Raw genomic sequence first — 22,211 nt, 5'->3', positions numbered from 1 at the left:
GAGTGACTTGCTAGGCTATTTCAGAAGGTATTTAAAAGTTTACTATATTGCTGTGGGTCTGGAGTCATGTTTAACCTGTACCTTAACATCTTCCTTGGGCATTAGAAACTAGGAGTATCAAGCTGTAATCTGGAGGTGCAATTTGTAATAAACTATCGGGGACTTTTTGATCACAATTGACCTTCTATAACCCTGCATAACTGGTGTCCTGAGAATTTAGAAGGAAGTACATTAGGAGTACATCTGGCTCAATTAAGCTATGACTGATGACCTCAAAGTTGCAATGTTGAATTGGTGAATTTTTATTTTTGATTTGATTTTTAGATCTCATTTATTATTATCACATGTATTAATTTACAGTGAAAAGTATTGTTTCTTGCACGCCATACAGACAAAGCATAGTGTTACAGTCATAGCTAGGCTGTAGAGAAAAATCAAGTTAATATAAGGTAGGTCCATTCAAAAGTCTGATGGCAGCAGGGAAGAAGCTGCTCTTGGGTCGGTTGGTATGTGACCTCAGACTTTTGTATCTTTTTCCAGATGGAAGAAGGTGGAAGAGAGTATGTCTGGGGTGTGTGAGGTCCTTGATTATGCTGGCTGTTTTTCCGAGGCAGCAGAAAGTGTAGACAGAGTCCATGGATGGGAGGCTGGCTTGCGTGATGCACTGGACTTTGTTCATGACCCTTTATGAAGCACTTTGCATGTAAGAAATTTAGTTCAGTATATTGGTCCTTGCATTGCCAGTTGAATGCCATCTTCACTCTAGAAAGAATCCTTATCCCCCGCATCTTTTCTGATTCATCGTTTATCAATATGACAAAGAGGGACAGGCATAGCAGAGTGCCTAAAGCCAATGTGAACTCTACTTACAAAATCCACAGCAAAATTTGAGCGATTCTCAAAGGAGGCAAGTGCATACAAAACTTGCCTTGCATGAGCCAGATGAATTGTCTTCAGATCAGAGCTAAGACTTTTGGATGCTGCAAGGTATATAGGTAACATGGCACGGTAGCACAGTGGTTAGAACTGCTGCTTCACAGCTCCAGGGACCTGGGTTCGATTCCCGGCTTGGGTCACTGTCTGTGTGGAGTTTGCACATTCTCCTCGTGTCTGCGTGGGTTTCCTCCGGGTGCTCCGGTTTCCTCCCACAGTCCAAAGATGTGCGGGTTAGGTTGATTGGCCATGCTCAAATTGCCCCTTAGGGTCCTGGGATGCGTACATTAGAGGGATGAGCGGGTAAAATATGTGGGGAAATGGCGGTAGGGCCTGGGTGGGATTGTGGTCGGTGCAGACTCGATGGGCCGAATGGCCTCTTTCTGTACTGTAGGGTTTCTATGATTCTATGAACAAAGCATGGGTAGGCTGTATGATTAGAACAAACTTTCCATCCCCGCAGATACAAAGCTGTGTTACTTTTGCATGGTTCACCAGCACAATTCCTACATTGTTGATCAGTGAAGCATTGCAGGCAGCTTTCGGTACCAGAAGTGTTTTTTTTAAAGTCAGAATTCAGGTTAAACATGTGGCTAACTTCTCTTCAGAAAAATTGAAGAGATTGAGATGCCCAGACCAAATGAAGATGCTCTTTAAACAGAACACCAACACATAAGAAAAGTACAGGAAGGACTTGAATTAAGGTGGGCAAACACTTTACGAAATGTGTTTTGCCTGAATTCTTCAGATTACAGCGTTCTAAAAGTCTTCATTGAATTCCAGTAAACCTTCCACAGTGGGCACATTTAATACTAATGAAAAGCATGTGAAAAGTTTTACAAAGTTAGCAATTGGCATGTCCAAATTTGTCCACTCAACATGTTTTAATCTGTCTGGCAGGTGATGCGGGATATGTGCAAACAGGGGTACAGTGATGCATTTGACTTCCTCAAGAGGAATGGTGAGTGTGGACCTAGGTTTCCCTGCTATATTTTTTTAAGCAGGCAGGTTCATTTGCTGTCTCTGTTTAAGTGTGTGAGAACTATATTCTGCAACGTTGGATTTAATTACTAGAGGCAGTCATCACCATTGCATATCATGTTTACTAAAGGTATCCTGCAGCTGATTTAAAAAAAAATAATAATAATGACGCACCTACCCGATAATTTTGTCTTTAAAGGGATGGCAAGAATCGGAAACCCATCTTTGTAGCTAAAGCAAGAAGGAAGGCCTACTTAGTGCTTGTGTTAAATCTGTTCCTCAGTAAGTTTAGTTTTGGGGCAACCACTGGTCCATTGAAAATCAAGTACTTACTGATATCCAGCCTGGATATTCAGCAAGTGTCCACCACCCCGGCTGCTCACCATCCTTGAAATCAAGATTCCTCTTGCATAATTTTGTCCTTTCTCTCTCTCCCATGAGCCATTCCACAGTTCAGACCATCTCCACGGGTGTTTGTAAGGAAAACGGCGCAGAGATTTACAAATTGAACACATCTCCTTTCCACATGTATGAATTTATGTGGAGCCAAATGGTGCATTCATCATGTGCTTGTTTTGTACATTATAGTGAGCAAATTAATTCCTTGTTTTGTGAAACGCCAGATCAGCATTTATACCATAATAAAATGCAGAGTAGTCTATGACTGTGCTGGATTTTGCATTCTATATCATTTAATCATTCAGTAACCACGTACAAGTAACTAGGCCATCCCTTTCATACAATGGAGAGAGTGAAAGATGGACAGGGTTAAGCAACAATACTGCGGATGCTGGAATCTGGAACATAAACAGAAAATGCTGGAAAATCTCAGAAGGTCTGATAGCATCTGTGGGGAGAGGTGTCAGACCTTCTGAGATTTCCCAGCATTTTCTGTTCAGGGTCTTGGCATTGCTCACAACACACTTGCTCCTATTGATGAAGGCCACCTGCCTGTCTGCCAGATTTTATTCTCTTCTGATGTCACAAAGCGTCCTCTAGGTAAATTTGAAAACCAAAACTGCACCGACAAGTCACTGCATTGGTAACATATTTGCACATAACGGGCGGGATTTTATGGCCTCGCTCATCCCGAAACCATAAAATCCTGCCCGAGGTCAATGGACCTTTCCACAGTCTGCCCCTAGCTCGCTCCGACACCCTTGGCGGGCGAGACGGTAAAATTCTGGCAACAGGTTTGAATTCCACCCCTCACCCACCACCAAATTTTGATTCGGTTTAGGGTAATGGTGCTTCTAATTGCTTCTAAAACTGTTTCAATTGCAGAATATGTTAAGGCAATCCAACTGGCAATCCACATAGTTCACTGTTGTCACTGCCGCAATTTTTTGGAACCTGTCAAGAGAAAAATCAAAAGGTTGATTGCTAACGGTTGCTAACTTCCAAAAGCACCTACCCCAGGTAGTTTCATTTAACTGTTGGTTTATAGAACAGCATTTATATATCTGGAAACAAATATCACTGACCCAGCTTTCATTGTCCCCATAACTATAAGGTAACCTGACATAATCCTGGTCTCGTTACATTCGCACTGGAACTGCTTGCTCAGAGACATTCCTGATCTTCTATCTCTGCATAGGGAAAGGAGGGAGAACGTGTGGTGTAGCTTCACGTTCTAACCTACACCATACTGGATCATCTGAATTGTGGCATTTGTGATCTGTGATGAAGACTCTAGCCATGATGACTTCATGTATTCCACCTGAGGATCATAGTGTGAACCATAGAATCACTACAGTGCAGAAGGAGGCCACTTGGCTCATCGAGTCTGCACTGAGCACCCCCCCTCCCCCTCCCCCTCCCCCTCCCCCTCCCCCTCCCTCCCCCAAAAGAACACCCCACCCAGGAAGTGAAGGAAGGATGTAGAGCCAAACTTACTGAATTGGAATAACCAGTCTTTTCAACCTACTTTGTTTAATTTATTTTGTTTGTATTCTTTGAATCAGAAATTCTCTTCCAGGTTGGTTTTTTTTTGCCATCTTATGGTGATGCTAAGCAACTGCTGAGCAAAACATTTTTTTTTGGTTATCAATTTGCTTTACCTTCTGTTGCCTTCAAAAAATAAGGGCTTTTTGCCAGTTTATGAGGAACCAGATGCCCTTTTAAATTCTAGCAAAGCAGATTTGGCAGCTGTTTGTATCTTGTGAGCTGCAGCAGGGTTTAAAATCAGTCACAAATAGTAAAGCAAAACATCGGCAGATACTGAAAATCTGAAATTAAAATAGAAAATTCTGGAAATACTCAGCCGGTTGGCATCATCTGTGGAGAACAAAACAGAGTTGATGTTTCAAGTCAAATTCTATTCTTCAGTCGAATATGACTCTCAATTCTGATGTAAAGTCATATTTGTCTTGAAACGTTCTCTGTTTCTTGCTCCACAGATGCCAGACCTGTTGTGTGTGCCAAAATGTTAACGTATTTAGGGATAACTGACGCACTAATGGACTGAAAAAACAGATTCATTGTAAAGAGCTGATGTGAATGTGCCAGTAGTTTGTGGCATCATCTGAATCTACTTGTGTTCCTGTCTGGCTTTCTTGTTCTAGGGCCCCCAAGTGCTCTGCAGGATAATTCATAATCAACCCAATTCCACATGTATGCTACCTTGACAGAATGTCCTTACTCTGCTTGTGTCTCTTGTGTGTCCCTGGTTGGTTCCTCCAGCGAATACAGTTTGAGCTTGCTCCAAATGCTTTTTCTTATGCCCAGAATGGTCCAGCATTTCCAAATGAAAGCGTTCGCTCACTCACTCTGTGACTCTAAGCATAAGCTAATGTGCGGTGGTCAGCCTAGGCAAGCAATAAATGCTTCTATTGTCACCAAATATAGGAACTCTATACCGTGTCTCTTTTCACTTCAGAGAATGGTAGTGCCATTCAAATTTTATACTGGACTAGCCTCCCAAACAAGTTATTCCGAGAAGCACAAGATATAAAAGGAATGTAAGTAAATACAACAGCTTGAAAACAATTCATGAAGGGTTAAACCCAAACCAGTCAGAAGACATGTTTTCTTACAAAGCTTAGGATAAATCCTGCAATCTTTGCAGGACTGCCATAAACATAACCACAGAGCCACACTATGGCCCTGCATTTCCAAGACTAGCTGGAATTGCTGATGCACACAATGTATGCAATCCCTTCTTTTTAATAGTCACAGGATGCTTTGAAGATCAACCTGAGACAAGAGGTAATCTACGCTTTGTTTCTTTATTCTCTCACTGGATGTTGGTGTCACTGGCAAGGCCAGCACTTGTGGCACATCCCGAATTGCCCTTGAACTCAGTGACTTGCTAGGCTATTTCAGAGGGCAGGGACAACCACATGGCTGTAGGTCTGGAGTCACATGTTGGTCAAACTGGGTAAGGATGGCATAATTCCTTCTCTAAAGGGGATTAGTGAGCCAGATGGGTTTTTACAGCAATCGATGATAATTGCCATGGTCGCCATTACTGCAATTAGCTTTAGATTCCAGCTTTTTTGCTTGAATTTAAATTCCTCCAGCTGCTGTGGTGTTTTGGAACCTGTGCCCCCAGAGCATTACCTTGGGCCTCTGGATTACTAATCCAGAGACATTATCACGACACCACCATCTGCCACTATGTTAACAATAATCTTCACAACCCATAAACATAAAAGGACGATGAAAAGTGAAATGTAAGTGCTTAGGGTCTTCCAAACCTGCACATAATGGCTGGTTCAAAGCATTATTAACTCCAATTGAATCATTTTCATCCACACTAAATCGCTCTCCTTCTGGCATTATCTTGATTTAATTTTTAGTGGTATTTTCATTCATAGTTGGTTTTGCAACTAAAATGCTTTTAGTTTTAGAATGCTCCGATGTTTTAAAGAGTTATAGCAGATGTTTTTACCCTGTGCGTTGGATATAAAAGACAATTTGCGTGTAATGTTTTAAAATTTAACTTTAAACCAAGGTCCCCGATCTTCTCTTCCACTTCAACTATTTCTTATCTGATGATGAAGCTCTTAGTTCTACCTGTGGTGCCTCTAGATTCAATTTGTACCGAGGTTGTTCTCGCCCAACTTCCATTCTCCACTCTTTGTAAATTTCAGTATATCCATAACTCTGCGTCCTGTATCATATCTGGCATCAAATTCTCATCACCAACCACTTCTTCTGTTTTCTCAGTAGCTCTCAAATTCTCAATTCTTCAAAATCCCCATCTGTGTTTAAATTCATCCCTATTCATGTAGTCTCCAGCCTTACAAATTATTCTGGTCCCACACTTTTTCCTTTTCCTGACTCTGTCGTCTTGTGTGAATTTCCCCCGCTTTAATCTCGCTGTTGGTGGCTGTGCTTTCATCTCGCTGAGACGAATGCTTTGAAAGACCATTCCTATACTCAACTTCATTAAGCTTCTCTTTCCTTTATAAGACCCTCTTTAAAAATCCACCTCCAATCATGATTTTGGACACTCCTCCTTTGTGCCAATGTGCATTTTTCCTTGTACCTCAAAGTTCGTTCAAATGTTCTTCTACATCAAAGGGACTTTATAAATGCAAAAGTCAAGTAGAAGGTAGATGAGCCATCTCCATCCCGGTGTGTTGCTTGCTGAGTATTAGACACAAACTACACCCAGATATTTCTGGATAAGGTTATACTTTGGTTCATTGAAATTTGAGACTTACTTATGGGAGTAGCCTTCCGTGTTGAGCTTCAGAAGTTGTTTCTGGTGAGATCCCAAATTGCCACGCTACTTTCCTGTAATGTGTCCACACTGAATTTACCTACATTTCTATATGCAGCTTGGTAAAACAGTAATTAGGATTTGCTTCTTTCAACCCAAAGCTTTTTCCACATGAGAAGAATAATAACAATATTTCTTTTCTATTCCCAACAATGCAGCTCTGTTGAATCAGCCACGACCTTTGCACAACCTTTCCCAGCCAGCGCCAAACAAATGTGACACTGCTGATGATGAGGAGGTCATCGAGGGGGATCAAATGGGAGTGTTAGACAGGATCAATAAGAATGATGACCAGATCCTGGCACATCTGTCACCACGACTCCACAAAGGTGAGCAAAGTTCACCCATGATATAATTGTATGGTGAAATAGGCTTGAGTTGAAAGGCCTACTTCTGTTCCTAAAGCACCCCACTGCTTCAGGTAAGGTCACTTGCAGTCTGACTGCTCGAAGGGGTAAATGTCTTGCCCAGTATACCATTCCATAGGTGCTGATTGTCACTGCAGTGCCTCCTCATCCAGATTAGCCAAGTCCGATGCTATCATTCTCCAGTATCTATGTGTGCATGTCTGGCAGGCTATGGGGTGGCTGTCACTGAACAATGATCAGCTGTAGGATGTTATATATTTAAGTGGTGGCATGATTGCTTTAAGAGCAAGTCATATGACTTGATCATGAGATTGTTGCATTGTTTCACAGGCTTCTGTCTTAGTTTCAGTTTCTGCTCTGTGCAGAAAACATCTCTTTCAATAAACCTGTTGTGTGTTATTTTGAATTTGTGTGTAAGCCACATCTTTTTCTTTTTGTGTAAAACCCATAACCCTAACATAGTTAGGACATTACATAGCAAAGCTTGCCAAATAATCTTTAACCTCTCCATAATTAGAAGAGTTTGAAGCAAGTTTCTGCAGTGGGTACTGCAGTGTGGGCTGGGATTAGCTAATTTGCCAGACTGGGATGGAACCTGGAACTTCTCTGTTCTGCATGATTCAGCTACTTTGGTTAAACTTGCTGATAGGTAAAACAGGGTTCTGTCAGATCTCATGTCTGCAGGTGTGGCAGGTAGCTGAAGAATGGGGTGTAGTGTGCAAGGATAATGGCGAGGCAAAGGTGAAGGAATGTGAGAGAGGTCATTGCTAGAGATGCACTGGCTACAATTTGAGTAAGAGTTGGGACCAAGTAAGGGTAGTATGGAGTGGAATATTTTGTGGCCAAAGGGATAAAGGAGGAGGAATAATGTACCAGAACCACACAGGATGTAATTTCTGATGATGATCAGGATCATTTCAATGCTGCGGCAGTGAAAGAAACCTGATTGAAGAGATTCAAACTTGGAGTTACAGGTTAGATTGGATTTGGGAGCTGACATGTTCAAGCACTGAGATGAGGGAAGGAAAGTTAGTGATGGGGTAAGGACAATGTTAGATATTGGGCAGCTTGGTGACACTGTGGTTAGCACTGCTGCATCACAACGCCAGGGACCTGGGCTCAATTTCGGCCTTATGTGACTGTGTAGAGTTTGCACATTCTCCCCGTGTCTGCATGGGTTTCCTCCGGGTGCTTCAGTTTCCTCCCACAGTTCAAAGATGTGCAGGTTGGCCATGCTAAATTGCCCCTTAACGTCCAAAGATGTGTAGGTTAGGTGGATTAGCCATGGTAAATGTGCAGGGTTACGGGGATAGGGTGGGGCAGGGGAAAGGGAGGTGGGGTGGTGGGTCTGGATAAGATAAGTTGAGTAAGAGTTTTAACAACACCAGGTTAAAGTCCAACAGGTTTATTTGGTAGCAAATGCCATTAGCTTTCGGAGCGCTGCTCCTTTGTCAGATGGAGTGATGCTTGCCTCCTGGAGTTGCAGAATCTCACTGGCTGTCCTGTCTGGAGACAATACACATTTCTTTAACCTGTGCCTAATGCTCCCTCCACTCACATTGTCTGTATCTTTTAAGACCTGGTTAGCTGTAAAGATTCGCATTCTAATCAGTATTCTGTAACTTGATTTTGTGTCTCTGTGCCCTATTTGAAAGCAGATATCCACGCCATCTGACGAAGGAGCAGCGCTCCAAAAGCTAATGGCATTTGCTACCAAATAAACCTGTTGGACTTTAACCTGGTGTTGTTAAAACTCTTACTGTGTTTACCCCAGTCCAACGCCGGCATCTCCACATCATAAGATAAGTTGGTGCAGGCTGAATGGCCTCCTGCACTATGGGGATTCTATGATTTGTGTGTCTAAGATTGGAGAAGCGAGGATGAGGACCTTGAGTCTTTGGAAGTCAACCTCAAAAGACAGTGGAAGCAGAATCTTGGAATATTTTTAAGGTAGAGAAACAGATAGATTCTTGATGAGCAAGGGAGTGAAAGGTTATCAGAGGTAGAATTGAAAGTGGAGTTGAGGTTACAATCATATCTGCCATGATCTTATTGAATGGTGGAGCAGGTTTCAGGAGCTAAGTGGTCTACTCCTAATTCTTATGCTCGGAGGCCATCAACAGGTCCAGGCAGTGGGTGGTCGAGGAGGCTGTCTGACCTGACTGAACACCCCTCTACCTTGGCTATGTTCACTACTGGGTGGCCCTGTGGGTGATGTGGGGCTTGGATGCAGCATCACCCCTGGGAATTATATATGTTGGTTTAATCCGTTGTTTCCTTTCATGATTTTGTTTTTGTTACAGTACCTCACCTGAGGCTGTCACCCACTCCCATTTATTGACATTTGTTTAATTTAATTTTTTTTTAAATCTAAAAAGCACAAGATAGTCTCATCTCTAGCCACTCTGGAGTAATTGATTGAGATATCTGTTCTAATGTGCTTTATCACTCTGCTAAGCAATTTTGTGTTCTCTGGGATTTCAGGAGGATCCACATATTACAATGGGACTAAGTTGAGTTTAAGAAAAAAATAAATAAATTTCACTCCTAAATTTCCCAATCTAATTTTGTAAATTTGCCACATTTGTTAATCTTCCTTTCTTTGACTCCGATCATAAGATCATACAACCCCTACAGTGCAGAAGGAGGCCATTCAGGCCATCGAATTGCGCCAACAATAATCCTATCCCAGGCCCTTTCCACATAACCCCACGTATTTAACCCGCTAATCCCTCTACCCTACGCATCCCATGACACTAAGGGGCAATTTAGCAAGGCCAATGCACCTAACCTGCACATCTTTGGACTGTGGGAGGAAACCATAGCACCTGGAGGAAACCCTCGCAGACACGGGGAGAACGTGCAAACTCCACACAGATAGTGACCCAAACCTGCAATCAAACCCAGGTCCCTGGAGCTGTGAGGCAGCAGTGCCAATCACTACTACCGTGCTGATGTGAAATTCTGTGCCCTCTTGTTGAATTTGTGACATTTTAATCGTCAGGACAGCTCAGTTTATTTATTTCCTGAAGTTTTGATGATTCTACTGGACCTGGCTTTGGTCAGATTGTGGTTATTTATTGAGAATTGAGAGATGTGCTCACCAGTACATGTATGTTCCACCTATTAAAGAAAATGCAACCAACCTATGATGATTTTTCTATCCATGATTAGTCTTTCCAAACAGCTTTCTTTTACACTCTGATTCACTTGAGTTATGCTATCACCACCCAGCCACCCCTCCCCACAATGTCTGAAATTATTGACATCATTATGTTAGTTCTGGACAATGGAGGATTTTTCCATTTTTACCTTAGTGTTGGCATCTGGAGTAACACAGATGGCATTACAAATTCTTCTGCTGTTCCCTAAAAGATCCTCAATTCCCAGCTTCAGAAGAACACATGATTTTTTTTCAGTTTTTTTTGCATGTGTCATCCTGTGACGCTTTGATTGTGAATTTATTCTAAAATATGAACAGAATCTTATTTTGTGTTCACTGTGAACTGGACAGATTGAAATGGTTAGATTCCATTCAATCCTGGAACCATTCCAGTATTCTGAGATGAGTTCTCTGAAATGTTCTAGCCTTCTGTGTCAAGCAGTTTCTTCAACATCCTGGACTTTGTTTACATTAATTTGTTTTAATTAGCAGTCGTTTGATTTCCTGTAATTGTGTTCTTTTTACTTAGCACTACTTGAAGCCTGCGCTGAAAAAAGAGGTTTGCGTGCTGTCTTTTCAAACACATTGCCAGTCCGCCTAGCCTCTGCCATGATGCTTCCATACACCTTGCCTCTGGAATCTGCAGTGTCATTCACCATAAAGTAAGTTTGCAATTTCTGTTGTTCCATTTGGGACTATTTTCCTTCCTTTTTGGGCCTGTATTGGAACATCAGTAATCTTCTAATCAGTTGAAGTTTGGATTTAACTGCCTGCTTTGGCTATTATCAACTCAGTCTCAAGGTGGAGCACTTCAGAATAACCTGAGGTTTAGCCTAGGGCAAAGTAAAGTCAAAGGAGCTGATTTCCTAACCCTGTGCTCCCTCATTCACAGGGAGCACTGCTCAGTCAATATTATAGCCGTGCCTCTGGCCCCTGCATCTTTCAACACTGATTGCTCCAGTAGAGTGTAAGGTTGTGGAATTAGCCCTCGCAAGTCTGATCTTGCACAGTGCTGCCTGCCACTATAGCTATTAGGATGATTCAAAGCCTGGAGCTACTGGTCCAGGGGGAGAGATGGAGACAAGCAGACATTTGTTTCTATTGCTTATTTTGGGGTGTAGAGTTCATCTTTCAATGTTGGAATTAATTCTGCTTTACAATTAGCTTCAGTACTGTATAATTAGACTTTTTTTCAATATAGCTCTGCATTAGTTGAAAATTTTTTTAAAAATGGTTGGCTCAGGGAGCCTGGAATTTCCTGGCATTGCTAACAGTACAAGAGTTAAGTCGGTTTTATGGCTTCTTTCACCTGAGAAGAGAGGAATATTTGTTTCAGATAACCAGAGTGCTTTTAATTACCTTTGATGGGGCTAGTTAGCTCAGTTGGCTGGATGGCAAGTATGTGGTTAGAATTCCTATTCTGGCTATGGTTGACTTGGACCTGCCTCCTCGCTCTACTCCTCGAGAGTCAAAGGCAAAGCATCACTGGGGGGAAAAAACACAGTCAAGGAAACTGTTCAGAATAAAGCGTTTAGCAGACAGTGAGCCCAGAACCAGAGCACATGAATGATTAAATGAATTATTACATTTGCCTACCTGAAGTTCCTTTGCCTTCAACTTGTTACCTGACTGGATTTTCATATACAACCAGAACATTTATAATAAAATGCCCTGAGGCTCTTCACAGGAGTATCATCAAACAACCAAGAGCTTAGCAGAAAATCGGTTCAAAATTGTCCTGGATATATTTATAAATTACAGGTTGCTTTTTCAGTTTGCATGTCTGAACAATAGGTCACAAAAGCACTATTTTGTACTCCAAGTATTCCATAGCTGTTCCAAAGGTAACTATGTTGTCATGACATTGCTCTAGATTCAAAAGAGTTTGGCCAGAATTGGATTGGAATTTTGAGAATGTGTACTGTGCAAAGGAGTTTAAAGTTTATTAGTGTCACAAGTAGGCTTACATTTAAACTGCAATGAAGCTACTGTGAAAATCCCCTAGTCGCCACACTCTGACGCCTATTTGGGTACACTGAGGGAGAATTTAGCATGGCCAATGCACCTAACCAGCATGTCTTTGGAGTGTGGGAAGAAACCAGAGTACCCAGAGGAAACCCATGCAGACATGGGGGCAATATGCAGACTCCGAACATACAGTGACTCAAGCTGAGAATCAAACCTGGGTCCCTGGCGCTGTGATGCAGCAGTGTTAACCACTGTGCCACCATATGTTGGATGAGAAGTTAGCACATAGCCCGAGATCAAGGAAGTGCTTTATAATTAATCTTGTCTCTTTCTACTTGACAGAATGTTGGAATGGTTGCCTGATCTCCCAGAAGATATTGACTGGATGAAAGACCAGATTGCCAGTATTTTGTGGTACTTTGTCACAAATGCCAAGGCAAGCTTGGAACATCATCTTTCAGCAAGGTACTGACAGTTGATTTAGAGAATAACTGTGCAAAGATTGACTGCAGTGTTGGCGGTTTGAAGTTTTCCACGTACATTGACATTTTCCATCTACCCAACTTGTCAGTCACATATTTTCTGCATTTGTAAATGGGACTAGGACATGCAGAGGTGAATTTTATGGTCCCGCCCACCACGGGAATTGGAACGGGTGAGGGACGGACCGTGGAAAGGTCCGTTGACCTCGGGTGGAATTTTCCAGTTTCCGGGCGAGCGAGGCCAGAAAGTCCCGTCCAGTATGTGGAATTCTGATCCTCCCCCAGCTTGTGTTGAATACTTGATGGAATATTCCATCATGAGAATCATCTATCACGGCCCCACTAAATACTTCTGATATCCAACATCCCCACTCATGGCACCAGGAATCAAAGTTGAGGCCAAAACGTTGTGTGATTTCAAGAAGAAATTAGATATAGCTCTTGGGGCTAAAGGGAGCAATGGACATGGGGGGAAGGAGAGATTAGGATATTGAATTTTATGGTCAGCCATGATCAAAATGAATGGTGGAGCAGGCTTGAAGGCCCGAATGGCTTACTCCTGCTTCTATTTTCTACCAGCACATCAAAATGGTGGCCTAGCCAATGAAGCCCACATAATTTTTGAGATGTGGGCAGTACTGTTTCTCCAGCCCCACAGTAACCCTTCTGAAGCAGAACACTGCTACACTATAATGATCAAGATTAGCTGTTTGTGTTTTCCTTCTCTGTTGAGTTGAAGCCAATTGTAGCACTCCAACTATTATTCTGGGTGAGATCAGCTGAACTGCATAATATATATTCATTAAGTTATTTCTGTTGGTTATGACACTAAATTCATCTTTGAATTCCATTATTTGTTTCTAATTAGTGTTGGCCCCAGCATTCCCCCCCCCCCCCCCCCCCCGCCCATACCTACCGCAATCTGAATTCAGTGATTGCTCACTCCCATCTCCCTATGCAATCCTCTCTGACATAGTCAACATTAAAAACTTTGCCCCCATTCCTTGATAACTTCCTCCTTTGCAACCCAGCACAGATTTTCCTTCATCATCTTGGAAACCGCTGAGATCAAATACAGAACCTCCAGAGGACTCGGTTCCCCCAGGAGGACACCACCCGATTCGCCACTGAGAAATCAAGCCTGCAACCCTTCTGATTTGCATGGCAATTTGCATTAACCCACTGAGCAGTATGGGGCACATACTTTTCACTGGAGCTTCTCATAAGCATATAATAAGGGGAGAAGAGGGAGTTAGCTCACCTCTCTCCCATATTAACGCCTGATTAATCAGTTTGCAAACAAAAGGTCTGAAAATGAGCAGAAGCCAGTCATTTTGTTTCCTTCTCTCCATTCCAGGCTGCAAAACAGTATGAGGCTACAAAGGACCCAGAGCCTTTTCATCCTACATGGACCATCTACCTACAAGTCTGTTAAGAAGTGGGTCCGGAGCAATACTTCAGTGATGGATCTGATTTCAAAATGTGAATCATACCAGCGTCACCTATGGCCCAGAATGCCCCTTATCAACTGGAATGTTCAAGCCTCTCTCTATCAGCAGGATTTTGATCCCGGCTTAGAGATGAAACCCTCTGCTGCCTACAGGGACCAGATTTGACCATCATAAGGACCTTCCTTTCTCACAGAGCATTACCTCCTCTAGGTGTCATGTCACCTGCAAATTTTTTTTTACACAAAACCAATACACCAAGTGGAAATAAACTCTTTTTGAAAACTTGTGGAATTGTGTGTTCCACACCGCACAACAAACCTCTTTCAGTTGAACAAATTATTTTCTGCTAATCACTTTGCCGTTGTTTGTGACCAGCCTGATCGTTGGAGCTGCACCCATATTGTAACTTCAGTAAATAGCCTGCATCATGATAATTGCTATTAATATAATTTTATTGCCTAAGAAACATAAATAGAAACTTTATAATTAATTTATTTCTTTGCATTTGTAAAATCTAAATTATTCAGAGAAAGTGGACATATGATTAAAACTCTGAATGGAAGCACAAATCCCTAAAAGAATTCTGAAATGGAAAGCTAAGTATGACCAAAGATTAATTTAATTTCAGAAATGGTCGTGGACAGGGAGTGCAGGGGGCATATTTACAAAAAATACAATTTCTAGTAAAGTGACTAACTGAAGATTCATACCTCATCTTTACATACACGATCAATGCAACATTTTTGTGCCAAATCAATGCAGTTCCCAGCTACTGTTTCTTTTTTTAAAAAAAGTCTTTGATTCATGTTAGTTGGAACTATTTAAAAAGTGGCATTTATTGTTACGTTTTGCTGTATTTCAAAAAAAAAGTAGCTGCCTATGTTTATACATTGTTTTGATAAGATATTTTGTGATGTACTTTGACTAGATTTATATCTCTGCTCAAACACGTTATTTTGTTGTTCTATTTCTACTCCACTTCTTATATTTTTGAGACTCCTTCAATGTGGGTGAGGTTTCTATGAATCTGTCAGCTGAGTGCAAGATATTGACTTTCAGCTTCTGTGTTACTTCTGCTTGTAGCTGCGCAGTGTACAATTACTTGGAAAGCAAAAGTAAAGAACTGTCCAAGACCACCAATAGGCCACCTGCCCACCTTAGATTAGCAGATGGCTGATTATTTTAGAAATATCTGGACAGAAATTCATCTGTCGACAGTATAAAGTGGGCACCTATTGTATGACCTGCTTGATATTCATTTCTATTGAAGTGAATGGTACTTAAAAACTGCTGGGGTGCCAATGCAATGTTGCCTCTCTTGCACTGCTGCCCAATATAAATTTGTGTCTTGTTATGTAATATCCTTAGAATATAATCACCATATCATTATGCCACTATAATATAATGGGTTGGGAGGGCTACATCTCCGTAAAGATATATTCTAATAACTGTTCTATACAGTTCACTTGAGTAATAATAGTGCATGTGTGCTAAAGCAGTATACACAATCCTCTGAACGCAGAGATGGTGTAGCAACCTTTATATACATGCAGTATATATTTTTTATTTTGAATATGTATATAAGGTACCATGTCAGATAGGGAAAGGGATGTCTGTAAAATACAGTGTATGGAATCTACCATTTCTAGTGTGGTTTAATCTCGTATAACCACTATTAAAATTTATTGCTGGTTTTGTAGACTCGTGGAACTGAGAAAAGAAATGATAGACTTGATTTGAATCTTCAATGCAGAATTTATATTTTAGAGAACTAATCGACCCTTTCTCCTTTGTCTTCTGCTTTAAATCTTGCCCAATTCTTGGCTGAATGAGTTGGCAAGTAATCTATTACAGAGACCTTTCACATTACAGGTGTGAAAGCATGCCTACAATTAGCATAAATTTCACTCTTTGCCCTTCTTTAGGGCCACTGATAATTTATTACTATTGGAAAATGGGGATGCAACCAGTCAGGCCTACTCAGTGGCACATTGGTGTCCAGCAGTGCAAAATGGCTTGTAGCAAACTCTCCCATTTTACACCACACCCAATTTTCTTTCCCATTGAAGTTGATTCATCATAAAAGCATCTGACATTACTGGTTTAGACCAATTCCAACCCCCCCCCCCCCCCCCCAGCCACCAACCCCACCTCCCAATTTTTGTATACTTCGTGCTGCCCAGTGCTAGATAATGTTTAAATAAAAGTAGTATATTTCTAATATATTAACTTGTATATATTATGGATTAAGAATATACTGCTCTGTGATTTATTTGCGTTATATGAATTTTAAGAGTTTTTTTGTGCTGTAATTAATTTTGGGAATGTTTGTATAGACTGTATAGAGGCTTCACCCTTAGATGTAGATTTCACAAAAATGTGATGCATTTTAAGTAGCTGAGAGGAGGAGATGGATTTGTTACTTAAACAAATTGTACTTGTTAAATTTAGATTTTTCTTTGACTCTGAGGTGAGCACTTAAATTTACAGTTGCAGATTATAATTGACTGGGTTGCACATTTGAAGAGGATCATACAGGTTTATATTGAAGTGAAACTCTTTCTGCCCTCCTCAAGTTCTTCACCTGAGGGCGCTAACCCTTCAAGGAATATGGTTGATTGAACTGCCCTTTGGTACCTAGTGTGTACCCAAGAGCAAGCCAAAATAATGAAGTTATCCAACCATGGAGGGCAGTGTCACCAAGACCGATTTCACCAATAAATTTCATGGCAAAGTCACTGACTAGCCATCAAGAGCTGAGAGCCAGCTTCTTCTTTTCCTTCTTTAGTGTGGAGGCATTGAGGTTATTTGAAATGCCCCAAGTGTTCTACCTGGCTTCAGTTAATTTGACACAAGCCAGTGCACAAACCTGGAAATTCTAATTTCATATATATTGGAACACATTGCAAACAATTTACCATCTTTTATGATTTTTGTAGCTTAATTACAAAATTCTGTTAACACGTTGCACCTAAATATAGAATGAGCAGTATGGTGTAAGCCTGTGAAGGAGCCTATGCTAGATATTTTACTTATGATCTAATGCTGATCTTAATTTTGCACTTTCAATAAATTAATACAAAACCGAGGATAATGAAAAAGTAGTGCTGGTTTCCTCACATTATGGTTTCTAGGCATCTCCTCTCCTACATTAGTTTGTAACCTTTTCTTGAAGGACTGCCTTTGTTTATTCCCCCCCCCCCCCCAGTCCCCATCTAGCTAAAATCTTAATTGTTTTAAAAACCCTTCAGAAGCTGCTGTAATTTGCATTCTGCTGCCACGGTGGAGAATGCTTTTCTATTATACAATTTGATTAATAATTACAGACTTTACAGAATCTCTAGACACTAATATAAAACCATCCTGCAATGGAGAAGCTTTTTCATTAAAAGGAGACTCAAAAGACTATTTTATGTTTTGCAAAGATTATTGATATGCAGTGAACCCAGGTCTTTGTATCATTTTGTAAAGAATGGCTCTGGATAATAAATGTATGAGAACAAGTTCAATTGTTGGGACATTTTCTCCCATGTATAACTTCCTCTCTTAAACTTGTACTACTTCGGTGTGCTCTATAATGTGTAGAGAACATGGAATTTTGTGGGGTCTCCATTCACTGAGCAATGGTCGGAATTCTCCAGCCATTCCTGCCTCGCCACCTCTGCCAGCAAGAATGGAAGATTTGGTGCTCAGCTAAATCTCCATTCACTGCAGTGGGACCGGAGAATTCCACCCGCGGACGAGGTCAGAGAATGATGACCTATATGTCCCTCCACACTACATATTGTCACCAATTCATGCTGCAGATTCCCGGGATGTTTGGTAGAAGGATCAATGGACTTGATACGTTAACTTTGGTTCTCTCTCCATAAATGCTGTCAGACCTGCTGAGTTAATCCAACATTTTCTGTTGTTAGCCCAGGGTTGTAGGCTTAGTGTTGGGGCGGGGGGGGGGGGGGGGGGGGACTATATTATCACTGATCACAGTGACTGGGTAGCCAGTGGACATGTAACTAAGGACCATTGTCAAAAAACAAGAGATTAGGAGAAATTGTTCTACTCGGAAGGTTATGAGGATGTGGAATGTCCTGCCAGACATAACAATAGAGGTTAAAATCTGTGGCAATTTTTGAGAGGGAAATAAATAAATGAATCGTGAAGAGACATTTGAAAGCTTTTGGGGGAAAGGAGAGGGAAAAAGCTCCTGACAGATAATTGGTATGAGTATGATGGACCAAATAGTTTCCACTACTGTAAAATGAATCTTCCTTTGGGAAAGATCCAATTTGGAAGTAGCACAGGTTCTGTGGCTTTATATAATACGATCAAATGCCCCGTTGCCTATCTGCAGCATTGTTTTACAGTGCATTCTCCAGATAAGAGTAGATCTTTATCTTCATGCTGATTTGACTGAGCAGATTGCCCACCCAGATTCACTGGATTTTCATTCAATTGAAGTCAATGCAACAAAAATTTGGGCAGGTTCAATTAAGAGTAGATATTCTGCCAAACTACTGCCCAGGCTCTGAAGACTAATTCTACCCTATAGCTTCTTCAGCATTTAGTACATCTCTTGAATTGACTGCTCACTGGAGACTAATACAACTTGGGAGTTTGCTGAATTGATTGTGTTGATACCTTTGTAACTCATTAAGATAAAATCCTTCCCACCTCCATCCATCCTCTCGCCAATACAAACCTTAAATAATCTAACATTAAATTTATTATCCACAAGGTGACTATAGTTGGCTAAGGCAACGTAATTCGAACTAAATAGGATCTTGGGTTCGAGTGGAGCTTGATTTGTATTCTGACAAACAACAGCTTGCATTTATATATTGCACCTTTTTAATGTTTAATCATTGTTCCTTGGGACATTTTTAGCCCCAAGGTACATCGCGGGAACAATTATTAAGCATAATTTGACACTGATCCACATAATGAAATATTGGGATTTGACCTAAAGCTTGGTCGTAGTGATGGGTTTACGGAATATCTTTAAAGCTGGATTGTGAGGTAGAAAGATTTGGGGAGAGAATTCTAGAGCAAAAGGCATGGGTGCCAATGGTGGAACAATAAAAATTGGGAATACTGAAGGTGAAAATTGGAAAAGTGCAGGAGGTTTTGTAGGGTTGTTTGGACTGCAGGAGGTCAGGGAGATAAGAATGTGTGAGGCCGTGGAAGTGGATTTGGAAGCAGTGTTGAGAATTTTAAATCAAAATGTTGATAAACTGGGAGGAAACAAATGGCAATGTGGGCAGTGAGCATAGGGTTGATGGTTGAACGGAACTTTTTGCGAGTTGGGATCAGGCAGCAGTATTTTTGATGAACTCTGTGTTGTGGAAATTGCAAGTTGGGGGGCCAAAGAGAGAGCATTGGAATAGTCAAGTGTGGAGGAACAAAGGCTTGACGAGGGTTTGGCAGCAGAACAGCTGACTCCAATATTATGGAAGTGAAAGTAGAAGGTTACAGTGAGGATATGGGCCTGGAAATTCCACTCCGGGTCAAATAGAATTCCAAGGTTCGGTCTCAGACTGTAGATAGAGAGAGGGACGGAGTTGCTGGCTAAGGAAGAGATGGTGAGGACTGAGGCAAAGGCTTTCATCTTTGCAAAACTGAAGGAAATTTTGTGCTCATTATTTAACTGTGAAGTGGCTGAGAGGTTTATGGGATTTCCTGAAATATAAAAGTTAGATAAATGCAAGTTCATTTGATAGTTATTAATAACTGCACAGAAAGCACTGAATTATATAGAACTGGACTTTATATTCCCTCACCAGCAGATTTGAAGGTGATGGGGGATGACATGTAAAATTCACCAGGGGCCTCCCCACTACTTACCCACCCACTTCTGACCTGTCTGAAATTTTACAGGAAACATTGGGCTTCCTGCCCATCCTTGGACCAATTGAAACCATTAAATGGCCAATTATTAACCATCTCACTGCCGCCAATATTTTACCAATGGTTGGGGGCAGCTTAACTGCATGGCCTGAAGTTAGGCAAAGGGAGACTTCCTTTGTGGGTCCCCAAGCCCATTAAATGCAACCCTAACCCCTCCAAGGTCATTCCGCAGTTTAACTATCTCCCCTGACATTTTGAACCTGATTCTGGATTTAACCCGAGCATGGTTGTGCTGCCTGTAGTCCCAGCAGTGGCCTCTGCTCCTGGTGGCGCTGCTGGGCCTACAGAGCAACAGCCATCTGATTGGACTGCAGCTCTTATAGTTGGACCTTTGACTGATAACAGGGACGGAAGCCTTGCCTTAAAGCAATTTACGCTGCTTCCAGCATTAAAATGCTGTGGGAGAGCTGCCAGGATCATGGGTGGGCTCAGCCCCTTCCAACCTTTTAGTGGAGGGTGGGACCATGGTGTCCTGTTAGTCACTAAATCTACTCTGGTATAATATAGGGGGCTATCTTTGATCCAGACACTTTGCTCCAAGAATGTTCTATTGAAATGACAGTAGATATTGAAACAGTAATAGTGCTTCATTTAAATTCTCTTGTGACATTATATTATGCCCTGCAAAACAACAGGCTGATTTCATTTTTGCATTTTGTTTTGTCTTTTTGAGTTACCATGAGCATAGAGGTCAGTGTGCTCTATTTACAGATCCCCACTTGTAAATAATTGACAGCAGTTCTTTTACAGTCTGTCAATAGTTGCACGGGATATTTAATATATGGGGTTTTGAACATGTTGGGACTTGATAACCATTGTGAAAGCTTTCCTGCAGATAGCTCCCATTTTAGAAAGCCGTATAAGGTCCTAATTTACATATCTTGTCAACTTCCACCTCCCTCTTTATAAAGGCACTGACTCCTGCTCCATCATGCCCATTCTCCACATGTTAGTACATCCACCTGTCAAGGGACTAGACCAAAGTGTGATCCTTTCTCCTCCAATTTTGTTTGCACATACAAACATGCAACCTTTTCTTTATCCCTTTTTCTCCAAGTTGCGGTGATAACTGGAAGCAGGAACTCTGGCTGGCTTTTTTAATTTTCTCCCTATGCAGTGCACTCATTCCATCATCCGACCCCCTACCCTGAGTCCAATTATTGCACCCTGACTGAGAGCTAATCAGTACAGAAATCAAACTTGAGGATTTCTGGCAGGTATAATCTTGCTGCTATATTGCAATTGGCTTTTTCCATTAGAATATCGGGGAAGTCTCATTTTCTCTAATTTTATGTATATTGATTTTGAATGTGACATAACTCTGATCTAATGTGTGTTCTTCAGTTGCTGTGTTGTAATAGAAATCTCTATTTTCAGTTAATTATTAATAATAAAGCGTTGCAATTAATTGGCATTTGTGAACCTCTTTATGATTTAAGAGCTTCCTGGATAACTTGTGTGTCAGCTGTGGCGCAGTTGGGTAGGACCCTAGCCTCTGAGGCAGAAGGTTGTGGTGTTCCAATCCCACTCCAGGACTAATACAGGAATCAGAGCTGACATTCTATTGCATTACAAAGGGAATGTGGCAATATTAGAGGTGCCGTGAGATGTTAAACTGAAACCCTGGCTTCTTCTCTCAGGAAGATGTCAACAATGTTTGAAGACAAGTCGGGTAGTTAACATTGGTAACCTGACTAATATTTTTCCCTTAATCAAAGTGTGGCGATGCTGGCATTGGACTGGGAAGGGTACAGTAAGAAGTTTCACAACACCAGGTTAAAGTCCAACAGGTTTATTTGGAATCAAGGCTCCAGTCAGGACTCACCTGATGAAGGAGCAATGCTCCGAAAGCTCGTGATACCAAATAAACCTGTTGGATTTTAAACTGCTGCTGTGAGATTTCTTACTATCCCTTAATCACCATCACAGATTCCCTGGTCATTATCACTCATTCTCTTTTGTGGGAGCCTGCTATGAACAAATTAACTTTGCATTTCCTACAACAGTGACCACATTTCAAAAAATATTTATTTTGTTGTAAAGTGGTTTGGTACATTCTGAGGTTGCACAATAGGGGATACGAGTCTCTTTCAACATATTTAGATGGAAACCTTTATGGATTCAGCAGAACATTATCATGAACAATATCTGGTTTTGCATGTTGTTTTTTTAAGATCAGGTGACCTGCAAATCAGATTGTTTAGTCATTTGAATTTACTTCCTTCAAGATAA

General features: G+C 41.3%; 1 protein-coding gene across 1 annotated transcript in view; it reads left to right on the top strand.

Annotated features, from left to right (window-relative positions):
* pnpla2 (patatin-like phospholipase domain containing 2) overlaps positions 1-21,389 on the top strand; it is a 65,682-nt gene extending 44,293 nt beyond the window's left edge. The window contains exons 5-9 of the mRNA XM_078220462.1: positions 1,834-1,894; positions 6,802-6,972; positions 10,704-10,836; positions 12,485-12,607; positions 13,982-21,389. Coding sequence (XP_078076588.1) covers positions 1,834-1,894; positions 6,802-6,972; positions 10,704-10,836; positions 12,485-12,607; positions 13,982-14,240 — 747 coding nt within the window. The 3' untranslated portion in view covers positions 14,241-21,389. The remainder of the gene's footprint in view (positions 1-1,833; positions 1,895-6,801; positions 6,973-10,703; positions 10,837-12,484; positions 12,608-13,981) is intronic.
* The last annotated feature ends 822 nt before the right edge of the window (positions 21,390-22,211 follow it).

The sequence above is a fragment of the Mustelus asterias genome, chromosome 9, assembly GCF_964213995.1.
Source record: "Mustelus asterias chromosome 9, sMusAst1.hap1.1, whole genome shotgun sequence".
NCBI classification, from domain to species: domain Eukaryota; kingdom Metazoa; phylum Chordata; class Chondrichthyes; order Carcharhiniformes; family Triakidae; genus Mustelus; species Mustelus asterias.
Note: the sequence above shows the minus strand (reverse complement) of the source record. Positions and strands in the feature narration are given on the sequence as shown.